Genomic DNA, 25,278 nt, shown 5'->3' on the forward strand with positions numbered 1-25,278 from the left:
TTCTACTCTCACCTTGCTAGAATCCACTTATCAGCGTATTTAAAGGGCATGAGAGGACTTCCCTGGTGGCGCAGTGGTTAAGAATCTGCCTGCCAATGCAGGGGACACGGGTTCGAGCCCTGGTCCGGGAAGATCCCACATGCCGTGGAGCAACTAAGCCCATGAGCCACAACTACTGAGTCTGCGCTCTAGAGCCCACGAGCCACAACTACTGAAGCCCACGCGCCACAACTACTGAAGCCCGCCCGCCTAGAGCCCGTGCTTCACAGCAAGAGAAGCCACCGCAACGAGAAGCCCGTGCACCGCAACGAAGAGTAGCCCCTGCTCGCCGCAACTAGAGAAAGCCCGCGCGCAGCAACGAAGACCCAATGCAGCCAAAAATAAATAAATAAAATAAATAAATTTATTAAAAAAAAAAAAAAGCATGAGAATTTATTACCCTATGGTAAAAGTGTTAAAATGATTAACTCATGGCTCTTCACAGTAGTATTATACAAACGCCCAACATTTAATCCAATTTAGCCTTGAATGCTGTCTCTTAATACCCATAATGATATTTAAAATACGTTCCCAAAGAAAGATTCTGTGTATCAATTCCTTTTCCTGACACAAGGGGCACCCTCAGAAGCTGGAAAACAAGATGATAACCACAGATTCCTGGTTATAATTACCAAAATGTATAAATAAGGAAAAATAGGAAAAAGAAATTTTTAAAATAGTCAAATTATTGTTAAGCTTTGAGAGTTAATAACATTTTGTTAACGTTACCACAGAAACTAATTTGCTAATGTACCTTAAGAGATGCCATATTTGGGACTTCCCTGGTGGTCCAGTGGCTAAGACTCCACGCTCCCAATGCAGGGGGCCCGGGTTCGATCCCTGATCAGGGAACTAGATCCTGCATCCCGCAACTAAAAGATCCCGCATGCTGCAACTAAAAGATTCCGCATGTCGCAACTAAGACCCGGCTCAATCAAATAAATAAATAAACATTAAAAAAAAGAGAGAGATGCCATGTTTTATTATGGAGAAAAATTTATTGCCACAAAGATTAATAGATGCCAAGGAGTAGTGATTTATTACACAAAAGCTGATGCAACCTTAACTGGAGATAAGTAACAACCACGCATTAACTCCTAAGAGGTGCAAACCTCCAAATCTGGCAGCACGGCCACACAATTAAGAAGATATACTTCTCATGTTTTACAACCAAGGTAATATATACTATTTAATGTCAAGCATGAACTTAAGAACAAATTTAGGGCTTTATTTTTACTATTTTATGATCCTCAGAAAAAGAGATTTGGAGGAAAAGTTAGGCCTTATAGAACTCTACTAGATAGAAAGAACAGCCTTCAAAAAGTTCTGGTGATTACCTCAGAGTACTATAGTTGCTTTGGCAAGAGGAAAACTTCCAGGCTAAATTCTATAGAGTGTTCATGACTTGCAAACTGCCGTATTTGGTCAGACTTTGCACATGAAGAGAAACAAGGCAGTTAGGGGTCAACAAAAGTCGTTGTAATATAACTTTAAGTGTCTATCCAGTATTGCTTTGACTTACAATTCTTCTAAAGAATAAGGATCTCAGGGTCAACACAAAACTGGAGAGGGTCGGGGGAGTCCAGGTAACCATTTTATGCCAAAAGAAACAGCTGTTAAATTAGTATGTTTTATCATGTATACCCATGGACAGCCAAGTCCTTGGCCTTGGATTTTCTTTCTTTAGAATCTAACCACGGAAAATCAATAAAACAAGGCAGTTACATACAAAGCACCCAAATGTCGTGCCAAACTCTGCTTTATGTACACTGGTTAAATGAGCACTTCTTTAACGTTGGAGTTCTATCTCCAAGAAAGATTATTTAACAGTTTTATATACATTCATTTCACATGCTTGAGAAGTGTGATATCTGATTATATTGACAACTACAAAGATAACACTTGGGCAGCATATGCTAGAACCTCAGCACATCAGTATCTATAAAGACACTCAACAGTAGAATTGATTTAAACTAATTATTTTCTGAAACCTGTACTCAAAGGTCACTTGTTAAAATAATCACTGTGAAATGGTGAGACCTTCAAAGTAGGCTTCACTTAAGCTGGAAACACTTTAGCTGGAAACATGCGCTACAAAAGATAATGACTTCTTTAAAAGAATCTGGGCTGTAAAGTTTAGCTGGAAATATACTCGGTAGTAGAAAATGACTTCTTTAAAGAATCTAGGCTATGGGACTTCCCTGGTGGCACAGTGGTTAAGAATCCACCTGCCAATGCAGAGAACATGTGTTCATGCCTTGGTCCAGGAAGATCCCACATGCCAAGGAGCAGCTAAGCCTGTGCACCACAACTACTGAGCCTGCGCTCTACAGCCTGCGAGCCACAACTACTGAGCCCATGTGCCACAACTACTGAAGCCCATTCTCCACAACAAGAGAAGCCACCGCAATGAGAAGCCTATACACTGCAACTAGAGAAAGCCCGCACGCAGCAACGATGACCCAACGCAGCCAAAAATAAATAAATTTATAAAAAAAAAAAGAATGTAGGCTGTAAAGTTTAGATACGTTTACGAAAAACCAAGTCCCCTCATGTAGATAATGTGAATACACTTCTTCCAATATGCAGTAGAAAAGATAGGAAACAGGTGCCTTCACTTTTACAGAGTCCCACTAGACTACCATTTTATCCAGGTTAAGCACCTGTAAACTGCTAATAAAACACTATGCCAAAATCAACTATACCTCAATAAAATTTTTTTAAAAAGTAAAAAACAAACAAAAAAACCCCACTATGCCAAAGAATGCCAAAATGTATATAGTTGATAGGTTAACTACCCAAATATATACCTTAATACCGATGAGCTGTTAACTGTAAAATGAGTTATAAAACTGAAATGAAAAGTGTTCCACAACATAGCAATAGTTCAATTCTAATTACAAAGTTGAGTTGATAAAGCTATATGTGAATCTTAAATGTTACCAATAAATACAAATCAATCATGGATTCAAATTTCATTAATGGAAACAGGTCTACAAAGGAAGATTATAAAGAACTTTGCCCCTTATTCATTTTGTTTTTATAAGTAAATTCGAATAAAAGCCTTAAATATATATTAAAATAGCACCTTATACACGCTAGAATTAAGGCCAGCAGGTCCTTCGTTAAAAAAAAATTGAATGTGCACTCCCTTGGCACCTAAGCTTTTTTTCAACCTTCCAAACATCAGTTTTATGTGGAAACTCAGTTCAATTTACTCTCTTTGGTTTTTTCTCTTTCTAAATAAACAAAGCAGCTGGAAACAGACACACTCGCGACTTACTACTCCAGTCACATGTATGTGAATACAGGTATTTACCTGAATGAACATATCAAATGAATTGTGAAACCCGTCTCTGGCAGTTTTTTTTTTCCACTGACAAACAAAAAAGCCAAAAGATCTCCAATTCAAGCTGGAACAAGATTTAAACTAACGGAGCACTTGTAGCATGAGCACCAGCAGCATGATCACTTATCACTTAACACGGTCTGCTAGGACTTTTATTCCAAGATAAAGCATGGAGATGACTTTAAAAGCAGGTGCATATGATTACAATCCGAATGTTAGAAGAGAAGGAACACCAAAGTACTACCAGGTAATGGACAGAGAACTCCTGGAAGTCTGGGGTTATCCTCGGGCTTTGTTGAACACCTAAAGCCCTGAAGGTTGCTGGGAATCAAGATACAGCAATGAGGTATCGGGGGCAGATACTTAAAGTATCTGGGGAGAGGGGGATACCGGGGACACTTCGATTGCAGGCGGGTTAAATGAGACAGAAACGTCAACACGAGATGGCAGACCGACACTAGCATAAAGCAAACCTTTCAAATTAGGCGCAGCGCAGGAAGCTAGCCTGAGGCCGAAGCCAGCCTAAGTCACAGGTACAGGCCCAGCGGGCAATGGGGAGAAACTGAGGCGGAGGGAGCGGCCAGATTCCCAAACAGGACCTGTCCCCAGACGTGTAAGTCAAGAGACAAACCGGCTTTGCTGGGGGGCGAGAGAGACGGCCGCAAGTGAAGGACTGGGAAGACTCACACCCACCCAGACAGGGGGAACCGGTTTGGGCAGGGGCTGCCAGAGCGTTCCCGCTTGCGCATGCGTCCTCCCCCGACGGCCGCGACTCCCCCTCCCCCCCAATCACTGCTCCCCCTCAGAACCCGGCTAGTCGAGGGAGCTGAGCGCAGTCACGCCTGCCCCGCTCCGCAGGATGAGAACACGCCTTGGCCTCCCGCAGGGGCCGTCGGAGGATCCCCCCGGGCTTGGTGGATGGAAGGGTGGGAAGAGGAGGGGGGGGGAAACATGGCCCTACCCGACCCGCCGTCTCCTCCTCCGCGGCCCGCCGTTCGCCGTCCCGGAGGCTCCGCCGCCTGGGCCTCCCCAGCCGCCCTGTCCCCGCCCTCCCCGCCCCCTACTCACGTGAGAGAGGCTCCTTCCGCCCTCCGCCCCGCCTACTACCCTGTCTCATAGGCCCACGGCAAAGTCAAGCGGCCCCATTGGCCTAACAGGCGGCGGGGGCGTACTTCCTTTCCTCGAAGCCCCTCCTGGGTTTTTAGCCCGCCTCCGGAGTCTGCGTCTGCGCGGAGTCCGCACTCTGGGAGTGGGACTCAACGTCGTGCGGTGTCCGCACTTGGGCCGATAGTGGCTCTGTGCCTGCATCAGGGACTGGAAGCAGGATTGGCGGGGGGAGCAGGCTGGGTAGTACCTGTTGCGCCTGAGAGGCGTACAACCCTAAAGACACTGGTGCTAGAGCACGGAATCCCTTGCTCACCTTTAACGTTCAAATGCTGTTTCTAAAGCAGCCCTTAATGATGTAACCCAACTCACCTGCCCTTTATTGAGGGCGCAAAAAGTGCCAAGGATTGTGATAGATAGGTTCTTTTACAGGTATGTCACTTGGCTTTACCACAAACCTTGAGAATATCATTGAGAATGATATGATTTTTTTTCTCATTTTGTAAGGGAGTCCAGCCTAAGCAACAGAATTCAGTCCGTAAGTCAAAACTTCTGACTTTGAAATCAAGGGCGACTGGCTACAACACAGCTACCTCGAGGTATTTGAGACACACAGAATAGAACAGAAATGAACAAGGTGGTTTTATACTGCTACTCAAAGATGGGGCTGGGATTTTATTTAAAAATTATTCGAAAGTGATATACAGAGCAACGGCAATAGAATGAAGTTTAAAGTCCCTGTCCTGAATGAATTTACAATGTAGTTGGAAACAAAAATAATGATTATTAAAGGTGCTAATTAAGTCTTGACAATTTATGAAATCTTTCTACAGCCTCTCCCTTATTCTTCTTTCTTTATTCAAATAGCATATGCTCTTTTCCTGGTAAATGAGTCATTCGCAAAGTTTTCCTGTAGATATTGCATCTAAATCAACCAGAGAAAAAGCAAAAAAAAGCTGTGTTCTGTTGCAGTCCTCTTTGTGACTTGTCTATTATAATAGACTTGGCTGCACTCCCACAGGAAAATAGCTTTCTTCCTTTTCTCCTCATAGAGTTATGTAACAAAAATGCACACCCATTTTAAAGTATTTAAACAACAGATAAAACATTAGGAAGAAAGTAAAATCCCCTGAAATCCTGGCACTCTTGACAAAACCACTTTTAATAGTTTGGTGACCATACATTCATGTATTTCTTGATTCATATGTATTACCCCAATATATACATAAACCTTAACATATATTTTTTAAATAAAATTTTATTACAGAATCACTACAGTACGCCCTGGAGAAAAATATAAAATAGGGACAACCTAAAATAAAAAACAAAAATATCACATTCCCAATACAAATATTAATACTTTAATATGTAGCCTTCTTTGTGTGTCTATATATTGTTTTTCAAAATGAGATCACACAGTTAAGCAGTCTGCTTTATTCAATTAACAATATCTACCTTACCATTTCACTTAATTTTCCTCTCATCTAATTCCTAGATTGCATTCAAATTTTCTAACAACCTAAAAATATTTTTACAACTGGCTTTTCCAAATCAGTAATATCATTTCAGTAAATTTTCTTCTCATCTAATACCTAACTATAATCAAATTTTCTGTTGCCCAAAATATATTTTTTTACAGCTAGTTTTCCCAGATCAGCATCCAATCCAGGCCCACATGTTGTATCTGGTTGTGATGTCCCTTAAGTATTTTTTAATCTAGCACTTAAGAAAAAAAATGGAAAGACACTGGCTTATTGAAGAAATCAGTCCAGTTGAAGTGCAAAATTTCCCACCTTCTGGATCTGAATGGTTGCTTCCTCAAGAAGTCACTGAATTTGTTCCCTTAGACCTTGTATTTCCTGGAAACTGGAATTTATATCTCAAGCTCAATGGATTGATGTGGTAAGCTGGAGGCAGAATGGGAAGGTCCTTGAATGCTTAAATAAGGAAAATGAAGTTCAATCTATAAATACAGGGTGCCTTTAGAGGTTTCTAAGGATAGTGCCAATATCAGATTTGAGTTTTTTAAAAATTTCATTCTGGGAGGAGTAGAGAAGGGAAAACAGGCAGTAAATAGAACACTTTGGAGGCTGCCTAAGTTCAGAAAGGCCTGAACTAGGGCAAAAGAAAGGGGGGGAAAAAAGGAACCGGGTTTGAAAGACATATCTTCAAGTTTGTTGATTCTTTCTTCTGCCTGTTCAAATCTGATTTTGAACCCCCTAAGTGAATTTATTTCTCTCTATTATTATATTTTCAACTCCAGAATTTCACTTAAGTTCCTTTTTATAATTTCTGTTTCTTTAATGATATTCTCATTTTTTTGTACATTTTCCAGACTTCATCCATGTTTCATTTTAGCTCAATGAGCAACTTTAAGACAGTTTTAAAGTCTTTGTCTAAATGCCATATGATATCACTTGTATGTGGAATCTCAAATATGACACAGATGAACTTATTTATGAAACAGAAACAGACTCACAGACATAGAAAAAAACTTATGGTTATCAAAGGGGCAAAAGGGTGGGGGAGGGATAAATTAGGAGTTTGGGATTAACAGATACAAACTACTACATATAAAATAGATAAACAACAAGGTGCTACTTTATAGCACAGGGAACTATGTTCAATATCCTGTAATAAACCATAATGAAAAAGAAAAAAATATATACATATACAAAAATTGAATCACTTTACTGTACACCTGAAACTAACACAACATTATAAATCAACTATACTTCAATAAAAATACAATACAGAACTCTAGTATTTGGGAACAAGGTTCTTATTTCTCACCCTGGCTCCAGCAAGCCATACCAGGAATATGAACATGACTGCCTACACAGGGTTGAGAAGTAGGAACGAGTAGGTGCTATCACACTAAAGGCTCACATTGACTGAAATTAACCTCAATTGACCAACCAAATTTTCCCCTGGAAAATGCAAGCATTCAAATAGACTCCAGAGTTCCAAAACAGTTACTTCAGACAGTTTCTGCCAGTACGATTGTTGTTTAGGTAAAGAGATGGATTCCATGTTCTTCCTACTCCATCTGAGGAACAGAAAAAAAAAGAAGAAATGTGAAAGTGAACAGAGCCTAAAGGATCTGTAGGACACTGTCAAGAGAAACAACATACCACTGTAAGCATCCCAAGAGGAGAAAAGAGAGAAAGGGGAGAAAGGATAATAATCTAACTGTAGAAAGCCAAAGAAAAGACAGAATCCTAAAAGCAACAAGAGAGAATACTCATCACATATAAGGGATCTTCAATAAGATTATCAGACAATTTCTCATCTTAAATCTTAGAGGCTGGAAGACAGTGGGTTGATAATATTCAAAGCAATGAAAGAAAAGGACTGTTGACAGATCTGTATCTAGCAAAATTGTCCTTCAAAAATGAGGGAGAAATTAAGACATTCTCTGATTTTAAAAAAAGCTAAGGGAGTTCATTACCACTAAAACCACCCTTCAAGAAATGCTGATGGGAATCCTTCACGTTGAAATGAAAGGATGCTCAACAGTATTTAAAGCCATATGAAGAAATAAAGATCTCTGGTAAAGATAAATGTATGGGCAATTATAGAATTATTATTGTAATTATTGTTTAACTCCATTTTTATTTTCTACATGATTTAAAAGACAAATGCATACAAATATTAGTCTAATTTATTACACACACAATGTATAAAGATGTAATCTGTAGCATCAAGAACAGAAAGAGGAGACAGAGCTGTACAGGAGAGTTTTTGTATGCTACTGAAGTTGGTATCAATTTAATTATATTGTTATAAATTTGGGCTGTTAAATGTAATTCCTATAGCAACCACAAAGGAAATGTCCATAGAATATACACAGAAAGAAATCAGAGATAAATCAAAACTTTTCACTACAAAAAATCAAATAAACACAGAAAAAAGCAGTAATGGAAGAAATGAAAGACACAAAAGCTATAAGGCCTATAGAAGACAAATAGCAAAATGGCAGAAATAAGTCCCTCCTTATCTGTAGTCACTTTAAATGTAAATGGCATAAACTCTCCAATCAAAAGACAGAGATGGGCAGAATGGATAAAACAAAAACAAAAACATGATCCATCTATATGCAGTCTAGAAAATACTCACTTTAGATCCAAAGATATTAACAAGTTAAAAGTGGAAAAAAAAAGAAAAGAGAAGATATTCCATGCAAGTACTAACCAAAAGGGAGCTGGGGAGGTTATACTAAGGTCATACAAAATGACTTTAAAAAGGTTACAAGAGACAAAGAAGGTCATTATATATTAATAAAAGGTTCAAAAGAGCAAGATTATATAAAAATTATAAACATTTACATAACTAGAAGAGACTTTCAAAATATATGAAGCAAAAATGACCAGAATTAAAGGGAGGAATAAACAATTCTACAATAATAATTAGAAACTTCAACAGCCGACATTCAATAATGAATAGAACAACCAGATAAAGATAAGTTAGGCGTTAGAGGACTTGAACATCACAATAAACCAACTGAACCTAACAGAAGTGTACAGAACATTCCACTGAACAGCAGAATACACATTCTTTTCAAGTTCACATGGGACATTCTCCAGGACAGGCCATACATTAGGCCATAAAACAAGTGTCAATAGATTTTAAAAGATAGGTATTATACAAAGTATCTTCTCCAACTACAATGGGATGAAGTTAGAAATCAGTAACAGAAGGAAAGCTGGAAAATTCACAATATGTGGAAATTAGAAACACATTCTTAAAGAACAAATGGGTCAAAGAAGACCTGAAAAGGGAAATCAGAATGTACTTGAAAATGAGTAAAAATGATAAAAACATACAAAACTTACAGGATACAATGCAAACAGTAATTAGAGAAATTTATAGTTGTAAATGGCTACATTAAAAAACAAGAAAAATCTCAAAATAATACCCTAACTTTATACCTTATGAAATACGAAAAAGAACAAACTAAACCCAAAGCTAGCAGAAGGAAGGAAATAAAACAGAATGGAAATAAACCAAAAAAAAAGAAAGAGAAAGAAAAAAAAAAAAAAATCAATGAAACCAAAAGTTGTTTCTTTGTAAAGATCAACAAAAATCAACCTAGAAAACAATGGGCAAATTCCTTGAAACACACAAATTATTTATTATAAATGGATTCCAGAAAAATTAGAAAATCTCAACATACTTATAACAAGAGATTGAGTGTGTAATCAAAAACCTCCCAAAAAAGAACAGTCTTGCACCAGATGGCTTCACCAGTGAATTGTACCAAATATTTAATTTAATTAAAATATTTAATTAAGAATTAATACCAATCCTTCTCAAACTCTTCCAAAAAACTGAAGAAGAGGGAATGCTTTCTAATCTCATGAGGCCTTCATTATCCTGACACCAAAGCTAAAAAAACGCATCACAAGAAAATTATATACCAATGTTTCTTATGCATATAGGTGCAAAAATCCTCAACAACATAAAAGGAAATCAAATCCAATAGCATACTAACAGGATTATTCCCCATGACCAAGTGAGATTTATCCCAAGAATGCAAGAGTGGTTTACCATAAGATAAACCAATGCAATATATCTCATTAATAAGAACTAAGGGAAAAAAACTCATGATCATCTCAACTGATGCTCAAAACTCATCTGACAGAATACAATGCCTTTTCATGATAAGATCTTTCAGAAAAGTAGTTATAGAGGGAAAATTCCTCAACATGATAAAAGTATCTGTGAAAAACCCACATCTAAATCAGTAGCTTACCTACGCCTCTAAGAACAACTCATGAACAAGTCAAGGATGCCTCCTTTCACTGCTGCTATTCAACATTGTAGTGGAAGTTCTAGCCAGAACTATTAGACAAGAAATAAAAGGCATCCAAATTGTAAACGAAGAGGTAAAACTATATTCACAGGCAACATAATCATATATATCGAAAAACCCAAAGAATCCACAAGAAAGCTTGTAGAGCCAAAAAACAAATTCAGAAGCGTTGCTGGGTACAAGACCAACACCAAAAATCAGTTGTGTTTCTACACACTAGCAACAATATGAAAAGGAATTTAAGAAAGCAATTTCATTTATAATATTATCAAAAAGGATTAAATACCCTGAAAACTAGAAAACACTGCTGAAAGAAATTAATGAAGACCTAAGTACATGGAAAGACATTTCATATTTAGACAGGAAGACTTAAAATTAAGATGGCAATATTACCCAAAGTGATCTACAGATTCAACACAATCTCTATCAAAATTACAACATCCTTTTTCTCAAAAATGTAAAAGCTGATCCTCAAATTCATATGGAATTTCAAGGGGCCTGGCATAGCCAAAACAATCTGGAAAAAAGAATAAAGTTGAGGCCTCATACTTCCTCACTTACAAACTTACAAAGCTACGGTAACTAAAAGAATACGGTACTAGTGTAAGACCTGCAGTCACATGTAATAGAATAGAGAGCCCAGCAATAAATTCTCACATACATGGTCAGTTGATTTTCAACAAAGGTGACAAGCCCATTCAATGGGGAAAGGACAGACTTTTCAAAAACGGTGCTGGAAAAACGATAACGACATGCAAAAGAATGAAGCTGGCTATAGCAGCGGTGATGGTTACAATATTGTGAATGTACTTAATGCCATAGAACTTCACACTTACAAATGATTAAAATGATAAATATTATTCATGTTTTACCACAATATCCTCCCTCTCCACCCCCTAAAAAGGAGGAGAAGCCAGAGAGCCATTGGACTGGCAAGATGGAAAAGGGCTCTAGAATGGTACTGAAGTTTACTGGTGGGCAGGACTGCGTGGATGATGCCGTTCACCAACACGAGGACTACAGGAGATAAGAAGCAGGTCTGCGGATGTACTAGAGTTCAAAGGTACATTAACACTGGACAACCAGTTGGAGATGTCTTCTAGGCAGCTGACCCTGGAGCTCAAGAGAGCTGTCTGGTCTGGCAAAAGAGATCTGTGAATAGTCAGCACGTTGTAGGTAACGGAGAATGCAGATCCCTGGGAAACACCAACATCCAAAAAGCGAGGGAGGTAAACTTCCTTCCCTCCACTTCCTGGGCCCAACGCGGCGAGTCCACATCCCTAGGCGGAGGGGCTTACCAACACTTTAAGTGCGGAGGCGCCCTTCAGGCCCACGCAAGCAGCAGACAGCCGAGGCGCAGCTAAAGAGGAGCGGCTGAGAAGGAGCGAAGCGCGCGGGGCCTGAGCCCCAAACGCTAGGGAGCCGCGGCACCCGCACCTCGGCTCACGGGCGGAGATGCTCGCAGGAGTCTGGGGCACGCGTTTTGCACCCCGCCCACAGTGCCGAAGGTCCCTCTCCGAGCCCGCCGCCCTCCCAGCCTTCCGATTGGCGGAGAGGACCATAGGACCTGGAAGTTGTCTTTGTCCGGCGAGGGCTGCCCTTCCGGTTCCGTTGGGTCCCCCTTTGGCTCGGGTTCCCCGCCCCTCCCCCTTCCCGGAGCCCCGAGGGGCCGGAGCTCCTGGCGGTGCCGGATCCTGACGGTGGCCTTCCCCTGGGTCTGTAAGTGCGGAGGCGGCCGGAGCGCCGGGTAGGGGTACGAGGTCTCTCAAAATGGAGCCCCCTTGGGGCCCTGGATTGGCCGGGACCTGCCCTGGGATGGGGGCCGAGGGGCTGGCCTAGGCCCGGGGGGACTTATGGAGCCCTAGGCCCGGCCCATGCTGTGCCCCGCCCCTTTCCCTTCCCAGTGTCTGGAGTGGGGAGCCTAAGGATGCCCCCAGGGACCTCCTCCTGGGACCCCAGCCGAGGGCTCAGCAGTTTGCTTGAACGCCCGACTCTGGCATCTTGTAGGAAGTGCCAGATCTGGGCCATGGCAAGGCCTCAGGGCCAGCCCGCGAGAATCATTATGAGTACTAAGCTAGGTTACCCTTTTGCCACTGGCAACAGCACCTTTATATTTCTGGCGCTATGTCAGGCACTGGGAATTCGTAAGATATTGTTCCAAGTTTCAGGGTCAAGTTTGGGAGCCAGATAAAAACAAATGAGTGCTCCTGCGATGTATGAATCAGTCATATATGTATGAACGGTTCAAGGGGCAGTTGCTGGGGAGGCTGAAGAAAGAAAGTGACTTCTCAATTTTATTTGTTGGAGAGGATAAGGTGGAGAAGGGCTTTTCCTACAGGAGGAACAGTTGCAATGCTGTGAAGGAATGACTGAGCATAACTTATGTGGGAAGAGGAGGAGGGGGGCGCGGGGCTCTTGTGCAAAGGATGAGATATGAGGCTGGGAAAGTAGACCGAGGTCCAGATAGTGAAGGTTTAATCCTAAAGGAGGTGGGTACTTTTTGAAGAATTTTGAGCAGGAGACAGGTATAGTCGGATTTGCACTGTAGAAAACCATCTGGTTCTGGAGGTCAGCCTATAGGATAGGAATTTCTATAAACTGATTCTGGACTCTTTAGCTAAAGTCTACATGCTCTCATTGGAGATTCTTTTGAAGGAGTAGTGGGATCAGTCTAGTGAGAAGTAATGAAATCCTGAAATGGAGTTACGACAGTATGATTGGAAAGAAGGCAGGTAATGCTGTAGTGAATGCTGTAAAGACTCCATAATAAATTGGATGTTGAGGGTGAAAGAAGTATCAAAGCTGAGTCTTAGGTTTTAGGCCTGTGGTATTTGAAGAATGTTAATGCCATTATCAGCAATAAAACCATAAGCCTAGTGTAGATGACAAATTCATTTTTTGGATATGTTGACTTGAAGGCCTGGTGAGATAGCCACATGGAGCTGTCCAGTATAGAGTTGGAAATGCAAATCTGCAGCTCAACCTAAATGCTGTGGCTAGAGGAAAGGTTTGAATCATCATAGAGCGTAGAGGTGGAAGCCATGGGAATAGCTGGCATCAGGAAGGGGTTATTGAGAAAGAAGGGAATATTTGGGGGGAATGGTTGCATTTACAAAGCAGAAAGAAAAATTAGAACTAACAGTAGTTGGTGTAGTAGCAGAAACAGAAGTAGATGATAAAATATAAGAAGTAGATGATAAATATAAGGGTTCCAGCAACCAAGAAGACTCAGAAGTCAAGAGAAGAGAATACTGAGAAGGGTCCACTGGAACAGTTGATGCAGAGCATTTGGAGAATGAGGGGAAAAAAAGATGGCATTTCTTTATCAAGAGATCATGAGTGACCTTTTACAAAGTGATTTTAATAGAGTGATGAGGTGATAATATATGAAATAATGCAGACCTCAAGTGGTTTGGTGTCGAGAATGAAAAAAAGGCCACATATGAAGGATTTCACAAAGAAAATTGACAGGCTTTATTTACTTACTTACCTAGCATTTGCTTTTATAGAGCACAATTCCAGGCACTATTCTAAGTTCTTTAAAAAATTAACTTAATTTAAAAAATGAATTTACTTTAAAATTAATTTAATTTCCCATAACAACCCTATGAAGTAATATTCTTTGACAGGTGGGAAAACTGAAAAACAGAAGTGGTTAAGTAACTTGCCCAAGGTCACGCAGCTAGTAAGTGGTGGAGCAGGGTTTTGATTCTAGGAAATATAGTTTTACCCACTGCACTAAGCAGTGATTGAATATGGGAGTCAAAAGAATGGGAAAAATTTAAGCAAAGATAGACTCAATTAATAAAAAAATGGAGAGGCTTGGAAGGAGATCCAGATTGAGAAGAAGGTAAGTAATGGATTTATGTTTGTGTTATGTATTTGTTTTTTATTTCTTTTCTTCTGTCTTAGATTCTCTTCCAGTCTGTGCCATTTTAGGTCAGTTTCATTCACAGGTCAGTTTATGTCATGCTTTCATCTATTACTTATTATCTATAATCAGGTCTCCTCTTCAGCTTCAGAGCTCTATCCAGCTAGCTAATGGATCTTCTCCTTAATGTCATGCAGGCTCCTCTGGTTAAACATTTTAACACCTGACCCATGGTCATCCCTCCAATATTCCCTAGCTTATTGAATGACACTCTGTCAAAGATACCCAGTTTCTCAAACCAAATATCTTGGAGTCATCTTGACCTTTCATCTCTTATTTCCCACCTTGGTCATCAAGTCCATCAGTTCTTTGTTTGAAATATCTCTAGGATCTGTTTCCTCTCTCCATCCATATTATTTCCGCTCAGTATCCATATTATTCAGGCCCTCATTATTTCTATCTTGATCTGTTAAAGTAATAGCATACTAACAGGTTTTCTTGCTTCCACGCCTACTGTTCTCAGAGCCATTCTCCATAAGCTTTTATTTTTGACTTATTGAGTTTTAGCCAGTGTAAGAGTTTAGATATCATGCATTTCAAGTGATAGAGTAGTAGCCTAGGGCAGGTATTTTTGATTAGCTTGAATTGAGGTTAAGTTTGGTTAAGATTAGCCATGAGGATGGAGAGTTAGGAATTTTTTAAATAGAGAAGGTAATAAAACATTGAGAAACCAAGACAGGCTTCCTGAGGAAGTAAGCATTAAGAAAACAGCAAAAAGTCAAGGACTAAGCTTTGAAGAATATACTTACCTTTACACAATTTAGTGAACGCTTGAGGAACAGATCAGCAAAAGAATGGTGGAAAACTGAGGCCAGTAGTTAAGTCACTTGCCCACTTCTGTACAACAGTTTAAGAAGAATGAACTAGGTCTATTTATTCAATATAAATAACCCTCAAAAGCAATAAATGAAAAAAGAAAGTTGCAAAACAATATATATATAGTTTATAAGTAAGAAACCTAATTTTATTTTTTATCTTCTGTGGCTAGAAGTGTTGTTATATAGAAGTGTTGTTTTAAAAATGGAGGGGAGGGAGAGTCATTAAGGAAGAAACTTAGAACCAACTGAGAACTGAGTGGAAGGAGGCTGAGAAAGGGAACTTTTACTTTACCTATATTAAAAAATGTTTCCAAGAAGGGTATATTTCTGTAATCTTACAGTAAAACAAAAGAGTGAGACCTTGGAGAATGCAGTGTCATGAAAGTTACCCAAAAGAAGAAAATGATTGAGTTTTATAGAGAGAAAAGCTGTAGTTTATTACAACCTCTTTGAAAAATGGCATATGGTGTTAATGAAAGACGAAGAAAGATTTCCAAGTAGCTGTGAGTGCTAAGTTGAAAGATAAAGGCACTTTTATGAGGTAGATGAGGAAACAGACTGACATACAGCTTTGGAGTTTATTATACAGAATAGAAAAGTTTTCCTTATCAGTATTATTAGAGGCATTTTAGATAAGAAACATGGATATTTTTGCACTGCCCATCGCATGGCAGTGAACGTTGTTGAACGTAGAATATTCACTGATCCTTTCTGGTTACTCCTGTTTGAACAAAGGGAAATTTTCAAATCAGCTGGAACATTTGTTATGGAAATGATTATGGAAGAATTGTGTAAATATAAATAAAGAGAGAATGATCTTAAGTGAGACTATTCCTATTTCATTGATGTTTGAGAAATGGGTCATTTAAAACTTGCTGAGAGAAACTCAGCAGTATTTAGACTTAATCACAGTAACCTAGACAACAGATGATAACGACCTGAACCATGCCAATGGTAGTAAGAATATATAGAGAGAATTTGGAAATCATTCTGTGGAAAGAATCAACAGAATGTGGGGACCAAGTCTCTATTCTACCTGATCAGATCTTTACTTTCTTTAAGTTACTAGACTATTAAAATAGTCATAATTTTATTAAGTTTTGTTTGTAAATGGCATTAAGTTTCATTCTACAAAGATAAATACACAGTATGTGTATAGCTGATTCACTTTGTTATAAAGCAGAAACTAACACACCATTGTAAAGCAATTATACTCCAGTAAAGATGTTAAAAAAAAAAAGATAAATACACAAAAGATAGAAAAATAATATAAAGTTAAAATAACTGAGAAAGGAAGGTAAGACGAGGATAATACATAAATGCTTTACTATTAAAGTCCTCTAGACTTGACACAAATTTGGCCTTAAGTTGTACTTTTTGTTCTTAAACGTAAAACTTTTATTGAAGCATAACTAAATACACAAAAGCATATCAATCATAAGTGTACAGCTGAATGGATATGAGCAGGGAGATCTGAACAGTCATACAGTTAACAGCCATAAGATAAAACTTCAGCTAGCCTAGTTGTTTCATACATGAATTTTGGCATCATGCAGCTTGGGCACAGTTCTACCTCTAATATTTAATACTTTCCACCTCTCTTAAATTGAGCAAGTTATTTATGTTCACCAAGCTTGGGTTTCCTCATAGGCAAAGTGGAGATGATAATAATACCTACCTCATAGAGATTTTGAGGATTAAATGGGTCAACTTGGGTAAAGCACTTAGCACTATACCTGGTACTCAGCAAGGATTCAGTAAAGATTAGCTATCATTTTTCTTATTTTTAAATAAAATTAAACCAGTTCATATGAAACAAGTGTTCCTTTTTATTTTGACATTTTAGAAATTTTGTTTAAAATTTGGTTTTATGTTGTTAAAACTATTTTTTGGAAACAAACCCTAGAAAGACATTTTCCCCAGGGCACTCAAAAGAGGGTATCATGATAATGTAGAGCATCTCTACCATAGCTCAATAATAATTTCATAGGGAACATTAAGAGTTAATTATGGGTGTTGTTGAATGAGCTGTGTGAAAAATAACAGTTGGTCCTTGCCCTCAAATAACTAACAGTCTGTTGGAAAGAGAGACTAGTGACAAGAAACAAAGGATAAACTGTGTGGCCTGGAAATAAGAGTTTATCAAAGGGAGACAATACAGTGGGCTGAGACATTAAGGAAAACTTCTTAAACAGAATAATTTTTCCTCATATTCTTGGACTACAGCAGACAAATCAAGCACTTTCCTGAGATACCTGTTTGACTGCTTCTGTTGGTAAGTTTCTTGAGACTGATGAATAGGAAGTAAATGAAATTGTACTCCAACTCCCGTCTTTGGAACTTCAAGGAACAATCCCTGAGGATAGTTGTCTAAAGCATTGCAAGTACTGTCATATTATAGATGGAAGCAATTAATGCTCATTTTTCAGTGTGAGTAGGAAAATACTGACCTGTCAGTAAATTTAGGACAAGCTAAACCTCTAAGAAAGAATGCCCCTTTTGTTTGGCCACTTGAACAGCAGTCATTTATATAATTTCTAGTTATAAATTGGGACAGTCACTGTTTCCAGATCAAATATATTAAGCTACTGTAATTGCTAAAACTGACCAGAGATAGATAATACAGTTGTGCCACTTTATTTACTGATATAGTCCCTGTGTCTCCTAGATTTTTCCTTTTCATTTGATATTCACCACCTTTTCTATGATGCTGAATTTGCTTCTCTACATCCCTCCTCTCATCTTCATTGTGATTATTCATTATCTGTACACTCAGAGTGCCATACAAAGGGAAAGCTTATAATTTATGTATAAATATATTTTAATATACCTGTGCCATACCAGTTCCCCCTCCTAAATCTCACCTCTCTTTCAATGACATTTTAATTTGGCTGAAATCCTAAGTTTAAAACCTTTACACGTTACTTTTTTTCATTTTCTATCTCCAGTTACCAAGTTTTTTGAAATATCTTTTTGTTATTTTTCCTTGCTCCTTATTCCCATTTTCATTCCTTTCTAGGCTCTCATGGCCTCAGACCGGTAATGCTTATGCAGACACTGCATTGGTCTTCCTAACAGCAGTTCTTGCTTCTTACTACTGTCAAATGAATCGCATAGTTCAACAAATGCAAACTGAGCACCTGCCGTGTGTTTAGTACAATATCAGGTGATGGGAATACACACCAGTTTGAACAGAAGAGGGTTTGGCCAGTAATGTGGCTGCGTTAAGTAGAATTTGAAACCAAAGGAAAGAGTGTTTTGCCCTAGAAGATGCAGGTTCCCAGCATTAGCTCCATTGAATAGGGTGGAGATTCTTCTCTCTAATGCCATGTAGCTTGCAGTTTGGAGGGGAAGGAACAAGTATTGGTATCCTGAGTGTTATGTTAGAAGTACTTAGTTATAGGTCCAGTAGAGACAACTGTTCTAATGTAAGGGGTTAGGGAAGGGCCCTCAGAGGAAATAAAGGAGTCAGAATTGGCTAGGAATAGTGTTATGGACTAAAGAAATAACTGCTGAGGTTTGGAGTCAGTAGAGTGCTGTCATGAACCAGGCACTGAGCAATATGATTGAGACCTAGATTCTGCCTTTACGCGCTGGTGTTCTATGAGCCTTTGTAATTCAGTGTTCTAGAAGATAAAATTATAAAGATTGGGCTTCGGGGCCAGATGTTGCTAGGAACAGCTGGTTGTCTCGTGATTCTCAACTACGGAGTTGATGGATACATAAAGTTCAAGGTGAATTTATTGATGCACTGCGATTGTAGAGCTGCTTCTCAGGGGTAGACCTGATATACCTACTGATCTCACAGAAGACTGCTATATAGACTGGTGGATTGTCATTGTAAAAATAATAAATGTGTTGACAATGTCATGTTGACATGGCTAACTCATCCTTCCCTTTAGAGTGACACATGGGAAGCCAAGTTATCAGAAAATCGTTTGAAGAGTATGGAATCAGAACATGGGGACTGTCTCCAAAGGAATTGCTTCATAAAGGGACAAATACACAGAGTTTTGGCAAAGACACCTTCTCTGTGGTTGAATGGTTTATGCCAGTGTTTACCTTAATTATTCTTAAATTTACTTGATCAGTTTATATTCAAGAGGTTAGTCTTCATCCAGGAGACAATGGGAGGTCACAGAAGGATTTTAGGCAGGAGTTGGATATAATCAGATCTGTGTTTTTGAAAGATGACGTGTGATGGTGTAGAAGTTGGATTAGAGGTAATAGAAGCTGGAACCAAGGAACATTTATGAATCAGATCTAGTAGTCTGGTTGATGAGTAATGATGGATAAATAGGGATAAGGAAGAAAGAATAGAATCTAGTAAGGATTAACTAGATCCACCTTACTCCTACTCAGATTCCCACCAAGTGACTCATCTGGTTTTTCTATGTCAAATATTTACTTCATATATCAAGAAATGTTTCTTAAGAAAGAGTTTAGGTTTGTCCAAAATGCACAGGATAAAGACCTGTGCCTTTGACACTGTCTAAAAGTTGTCCCTTTAGGCATGTGACTTTCATTTTATTGCAGAAATACTTGTATGAGTAAGTTCACATCAGTTTAAACAGAAGAGGGTTTACCCAAGAATGGGGCAAGCAATGTCACTGCAGTAAAATACAAAGCGAAGGAAAAGAGTGTTTTGTCTTCGAAGAAGCAGGTTCACAGTATCATGCAAAATAAAGTAGTTATTTCATTATTACTTGTTGGGATGTTTTAGGTAGTTCTTGAAACCTGATAGAATTATCATTTGAGAAGCAAAAAAAAATGCCCTTGGAATAACTCAAGCACTGTTCTTGTATTAAGCATCTTAAAAAGTTGAATGAATACCAAGCTGTTTACACGGATACAAGTCCACTCCTTGGGTGCAATTGACACTTGATGTGGTAAGGAGTAATTTTTAACAGCCTTTGAAAGCAGTTATACTAGCTTCCTCTTTCAAGAAAAATTTTATTCAGATACATATAAACAGGTATGACAACACAAATTTGGTTCTGGAAGGCAAATCCAGGTTTTCTTAATTGTTTGTATTTTCTTAAATTCATCCTTTTTAACATTTCTGTTCTTTAGGTCTGCCAAAATGTCTGAAAGATCAGATCTCCTTCACTTCAAGTTTGAAAATTATGGAGATTCAATGTTACAAAAAATGAACAAATTAAGAGAAGAGAATAAATTTTGTGATGTTACAGTTCTCATAGATGATATTGAGGTACAGGGGCATAAAATTGTGTTTGCTGCAGGTTCCCCCTTCTTAAGAGACCAATTTTTACTGAACGATTCCAGAGAGGTGAAAATCTCCATATTACAGAGTTCCGAAGTGGGGAGACAATTGCTCTTATCCTGTTACAGTGGTGTGCTGGAATTCCCTGAGATGGAACTGGTAAATTACTTGACGGCTGCGAGCTTTCTTCAGATGAGCCACATTGTAGAACGGTGCACACAGGCCTTGTGGAAGTTTATAAAGCCAAAACAACCAATGGATAGTAAAGAGGGATGTGAACCGCAGAGTGCTTCTCCCCAGTCAAAAGAACATCAGGGAGATGCCAGAGGCTCCCCAAAGCAGGACTCACCTTGTATCCATCCATCTGAAGACAGTATGGATATGGAGGACAGTGATATTCAGATTGTTAAGGTAGAATCTATTGGGGATGTATCAGAGGTTAGAAGTAAAAAAGATCAGAACCAGTTTATTTCTTCTGAACCCACTGCTTTACATTCATCAGAGCCCCAGCACTCCCTGATAAATTCAACTGTGGAAAACAGAGTAAGTGAAATAGAACAAAACCACCTCCACAATTATGCCCTGTCTTACACAGGCAGTGATAACATCATCATGGCCTCAAAAGATGTCTTTGGGCCTAATATTCGAGGTGTAGACAAAGGCCTACAGTGGCATCACCAATGCCCAAAGTGTACCAGGGTGTTTCGTCACCTGGAGAACTACGCCAACCATTTAAAAATGCACAAACTCTTTATGTGTCTACTCTGCGGCAAGACTTTTACTCAGAAAGGCAACCTTCATCGACACATGCGTGTGCATGCCGGCATTAAACCTTTCCAGTGTAAAATCTGTGGGAAAACCTTTTCTCAGAAGTGTTCCTTACAGGATCATCTTAACCTTCACAGTGGAGATAAGCCCCATAAATGTAACTATTGTGACATGGTTTTTGCACATAAGCCAGTTTTGAGGAAACATCTTAAACAGCTGCATGGCAAAAACAGCTTTGATAATGCCAATGAAAGAAATGTGCAAGACCTCACAGTGGACTTTGATTCTTTTGCATGTACAACAGTCACAGACTCTAAAGGGTGTCAGCCACAGCCTGATGCGACACAGGTCCTGGATGCAGGTAAACTGGCCCAAGCTGTCCTGAACTTAAGGAATGATAGTACTTGTGTGAATTGAGTAGGGCCTTTATGCTCCTAACTAGAACTGACTGCAAACATGGCAATAGTCTGAGTCTTTTTAGGAGTGATTTTGCGAATTTGACTTCTCCAAAGCCTCTGTGCTTTGGAAGTCATAGGGGTGAGTCAAAGCACTAATAGACCAGGCAACTTGCCACTTGGAGTGGTCTTGCCTTCCTTTTGCCCTTTCCCATGTTCTGTTTTGAATTATTTATCCTGTGATGTCTGTTTTCCTTTCCCAAGGAGTATTCCACCTGTCTACCTAACATTGACTTATGTCTTAGACTGACACTGTTTTAGACTTTTCACTGCGCACATTCTGAAGGTACCAACAAGTTAATAATATCACTTCCAATCCACTAATAGATGCTATGCTAAGAGAAGCGAAGAATATTTTTCATTGGCAGAAAATAAGCTGAGATATAAGGAGATACTGCTGTTGGCCTGAATATGTGATAGAATTTGTAGTTGCCTTGCCTACTGATAATTCATCTATGTCTGATAAATGAATGAATCTGCTTCCTACAATTTGTACTTGTCTTGGAGCTGGCTATAAAGTATTTTAGATTATTCTGTACTCTTTTCAACAGTATATGGCCCAACTTCACATCATTGAAGTTCACATAGACCAGAGTACAATATTTTTAGCAACACCTGCAGACAGATAGTTAGGAATCAGCATGGGGAGCATAATCAACAAAGGATAGTAGTACAGTTGTACAACAGTACTTATTTGGGAGGTCTTCCCCAAAAAGAAGCCAAATGTTTATAATTAATCTCTAACTTACTTGGTGATGCTTTTGAAGTCAGGATTGCTCCAGGCACATTTAAAGTGTGCTAACGCATAATGGTCTCTCTAAAAAGGGGCTATCTGGAGTCATTCTCTAGGCTTTGTTTTAGAAGTTAGCCATCAGTAAGGTGAGTTTGGCCTTCAGAGTTTTGTCCAGTGTATTGTAATAGTCTCCGAATTCTCATTTCCTTGTGTACCTTAACTTCTAAAATGGATGAAAAAAGTGGGTCATAGGAGCAATCAGGTTTTTGCATTTAGATATTCCTATAAAGGTACATAGTCCCACCTTGTCACCTCTGATAGATCACTAATACAAAGTTGATTTTCCATTATGGAAAAACAAAACAACTGTTTTTCCTAAAGCACATGTTATAGTTCAGAAATAAAATTTTGAGTCTTATTAGCTTCTGACCCATGAGTTAGATTTAGGTAATAGGAGTGTTTGAGTCCATAGAGAATCTTAAGAGATCATTTAGTCCACCTCTCTTTTTTTAAGTTGGGATATCCAAAGCCCAAAGAGGTGGCCTGGCCAAGGTTAGCCAAAGTAGATAAGTAACTAAATATGAGCTACAGTCTCCTCACTTCTCATTGTCCCTTGGCTTAAAAAGATTTAGTACATGATCAAGAATACCTTAATAAAAAGTTCCTAGTTTGTGCTTCCCCTCTGTGAATCACTGTTTGCTTTCTGAGACATCCTGGATTTTGCAAACAAAACATCACAGAAGGATTTATTTTTGTAAGTTAATTATTTTTTGGTTAGGATGACTATTACATTTTTCCTAAGCAAGTGACTGATTTGCTAGGTGTTGATTAGGAAGGGCAAGGACAAGTAAGAATAATGTGAGAAGGATCCAAATGTGAAACTGATTTTGTCTTGAAACAGTGTTTATTTAGTTTCCATCAGGATTTTCTGTTTTTGTTTCTGAGCTATGAGAGTCCATGTACAGATAAACCAAAAATTAGTTTTAACTTGAGTAGTCAGAGGGAGTTCTTAAAGTTGTTATAATTTGATGCATTTATATGTGAATCTGATTTGAAGTATAATTTCTACCTTTTGTTAAAAGATTTTAAATGAGAATAAAATTGAGTGATAAGACTAACAGGTATCTATGCCTAATGTCACTCATTATATGGTCCAATGATGCTGCCTAGCATTCTGGTTTTTATATGATCCAGCCAAAGAGTACCAATTCTATGCAACAGTGAGACACTAACATGTTAACCAATGTTTCGCTATTTTCTCTGAACGTCATTTTATCACAGGGAAATTTCAAGTTGGAGTGCTTCCTCTGCTTACATTCATGTCCTGTTTTTGTTACTGGTTTGAAGACTAAAAGGCATGGGTTCAAATAAGATTGGTCTCTTTGGTTGGAGACTATTCCTGGATTCATTCAGACATTCAAGAGACATTTATTGAACACCTACTATTGCCAGGCACTATGCTAGATACTGAGGATATAAAGGTAAGATTGCTATGGTCCCTGCCCTCACAGAGCTTACAGTCTCATGTAGTCTTAGTGAGATAAGGTGTCAATTTGGTTTTATCCTAGGAAGAGTAAAGAAAACTGCCTTGCTTTCTTTGATCACTTTAAATTAGCATCTTGATGGTTTTGTATCACTAAATCTTCTAGTTCTCACCTTTTTCAACTGCAAACTACTGACATGGTTTACAGTGTCTCCCATTTCTTGGCTGGAGAGGTGTTCTGTTTCTGTGAGACATTTTCTTAATTTTGGTGGTACTTGACTTTTCTCTTTCTTTGTTTAGACATGTTTCTTAGATTGTATTGCAAAGTGGTCAAGTTACTGATATCAAATATGTTTTACAGGGGAAGATGACTTTCAAAACTAGTCGTATTCTTTTAGAGGAGGAAGATTTTTTAAAACCTTAGACATTCAGCATTTGTATTTTATGGATCCCCAGGATAACTAAAAAGGAGAGAGGGCTCTCTTCACCACAGTTTGGTTTTTAAAAAATTACTGTGTCACAGTTATTTATTTATTATTTAAGTTTAAAGGCAAACTCCAAACTGAAGTGGCTCTGAGGTAAATCAGATGTGGTTTTAATTTGTTTTAGTTTCCTTATTAGAAGGTCTATAAATGGAGGGTGACCAGTGTCACTACTTCTAAGATATTATCCTAAACAAACAACCCAGAACATTTTATTTCAGCTGGTGAATAGCTGTTCTAAATCTGTTGTATGTTAGACATACTGTGAACTACCTCTTCACTTATTATGGGGAAGTTTCCTTAATAAAAGTTTGACAATTAAAGCTCTGGTGTCAGTGGTTTATTTTCTCTCTCCCCTCCTGCTTCCCTTTCCAATTGCTTGAATTTGAATACAGGAATGCTTTCTTCACTCCTATTCTTGAAAAGACATTAATCAAGCACGCTGAGCTTGGCTTCAGAAGCAAATCTGGGCTAACCAGAAATTGTTACTAGGGTCAGTTACTTCCTCCTGTGCTATTGACTGAGGGGATGGAGCAACTGCTTTTAAGAATTAGCTGAGACATTCCTTCATTTGGCAAATCCTTGATGCCTACTAAGTTCTAGACTTCGGGAATGCAAGGAGCAGTAAGTCACTGTCCTAAATACCTCTGCCTAGGTGGGACACAGATTTCAATACAGGTACGATAATTGCCGTCATTAAGGCAGCCAAAGGGTTTACTGGTTCCCAATTGGGAGCCAAGTAATTCACGGGCAGTTCAGGATGGCTTCAGGGATGATGTGATTTATGAACGATGGATGAATGGGATTTTGAAGGATGAGTGGTAGGAGGGATAGGGCGTGTTGGAGGAAACAGCCGGGCCAACGGTTGAGATAGAAGGCCTGGGTTTGCCAAGGAAGTGAGAGGGGTAGGGGCGTGGGGAGGAAGCGATAGGTTGAGCGGTGAGGTGGGATCCAGATCCTGATGGGGCATTAGCTAGGCAATCTCGAATACTGATCCCGATGGCACTCTCCTCTCCTTACCTCCGCCACCTTTTAAATTGTATATTTCAGGGTAAGCAGAGGACCTGGCCCCTAATA

At 38.9% G+C, this 25,278-nt stretch overlaps 2 protein-coding genes across 9 annotated transcripts in view; one reads left to right on the forward strand and one right to left on the reverse strand.

The window, feature by feature from the left end:
• Positions 1–4,433, reverse strand: part of RABGAP1 (RAB GTPase activating protein 1) — a 149,995-nt gene extending 145,562 nt beyond the window's left edge. For 5 of the 6 annotated variants that reach the window (XR_009702059.1, XM_061199962.1, XM_061199961.1 and 2 more), the window contains exon 1: positions 4,350–4,433. The gene's annotated coding sequence lies outside the window, so the exon portion shown is untranslated. The remainder of the gene's footprint in view (positions 1–4,349) is intronic. The other variant, XM_061199963.1, reaches the window with a different exon arrangement.
• A 7,534-nt stretch (positions 4,434–11,967) lies between these two features.
• ZBTB26 (zinc finger and BTB domain containing 26) lies at positions 11,968–25,273 on the forward strand. 3 transcript variants are annotated; one of them, XM_061199973.1, is made up of 3 exons: positions 11,968–12,026; positions 20,130–21,409; positions 25,252–25,273. In XM_061199973.1, the coding sequence occupies exons 2-3, from the start codon at positions 20,140–20,142 to the stop codon at positions 25,254–25,256; spliced, it is 1,275 nt and encodes a 424-aa protein (XP_061055956.1). In that variant the 5' UTR covers positions 11,968–12,026; positions 20,130–20,139; the 3' UTR covers positions 25,257–25,273. The 3 variants fall into 3 exon arrangements, with proteins under 3 accessions (XP_061055956.1, XP_061055954.1, XP_061055955.1); XM_061199971.1 differs by lacking the exon at positions 25,252–25,273 and having other exon boundaries at positions 20,130–21,977; XM_061199972.1 differs by lacking the exon at positions 25,252–25,273 and having other exon boundaries at positions 11,969–12,060; positions 20,130–21,977.
• Positions 25,274–25,278: the final 5 nt, after the last annotated feature.

This window comes from Eubalaena glacialis, chromosome 9 (genome assembly GCF_028564815.1).
Source record: "Eubalaena glacialis isolate mEubGla1 chromosome 9, mEubGla1.1.hap2.+ XY, whole genome shotgun sequence".
In the NCBI taxonomy this organism is placed as follows: Eukaryota; Metazoa; Chordata; class Mammalia; order Artiodactyla; family Balaenidae; genus Eubalaena; species Eubalaena glacialis.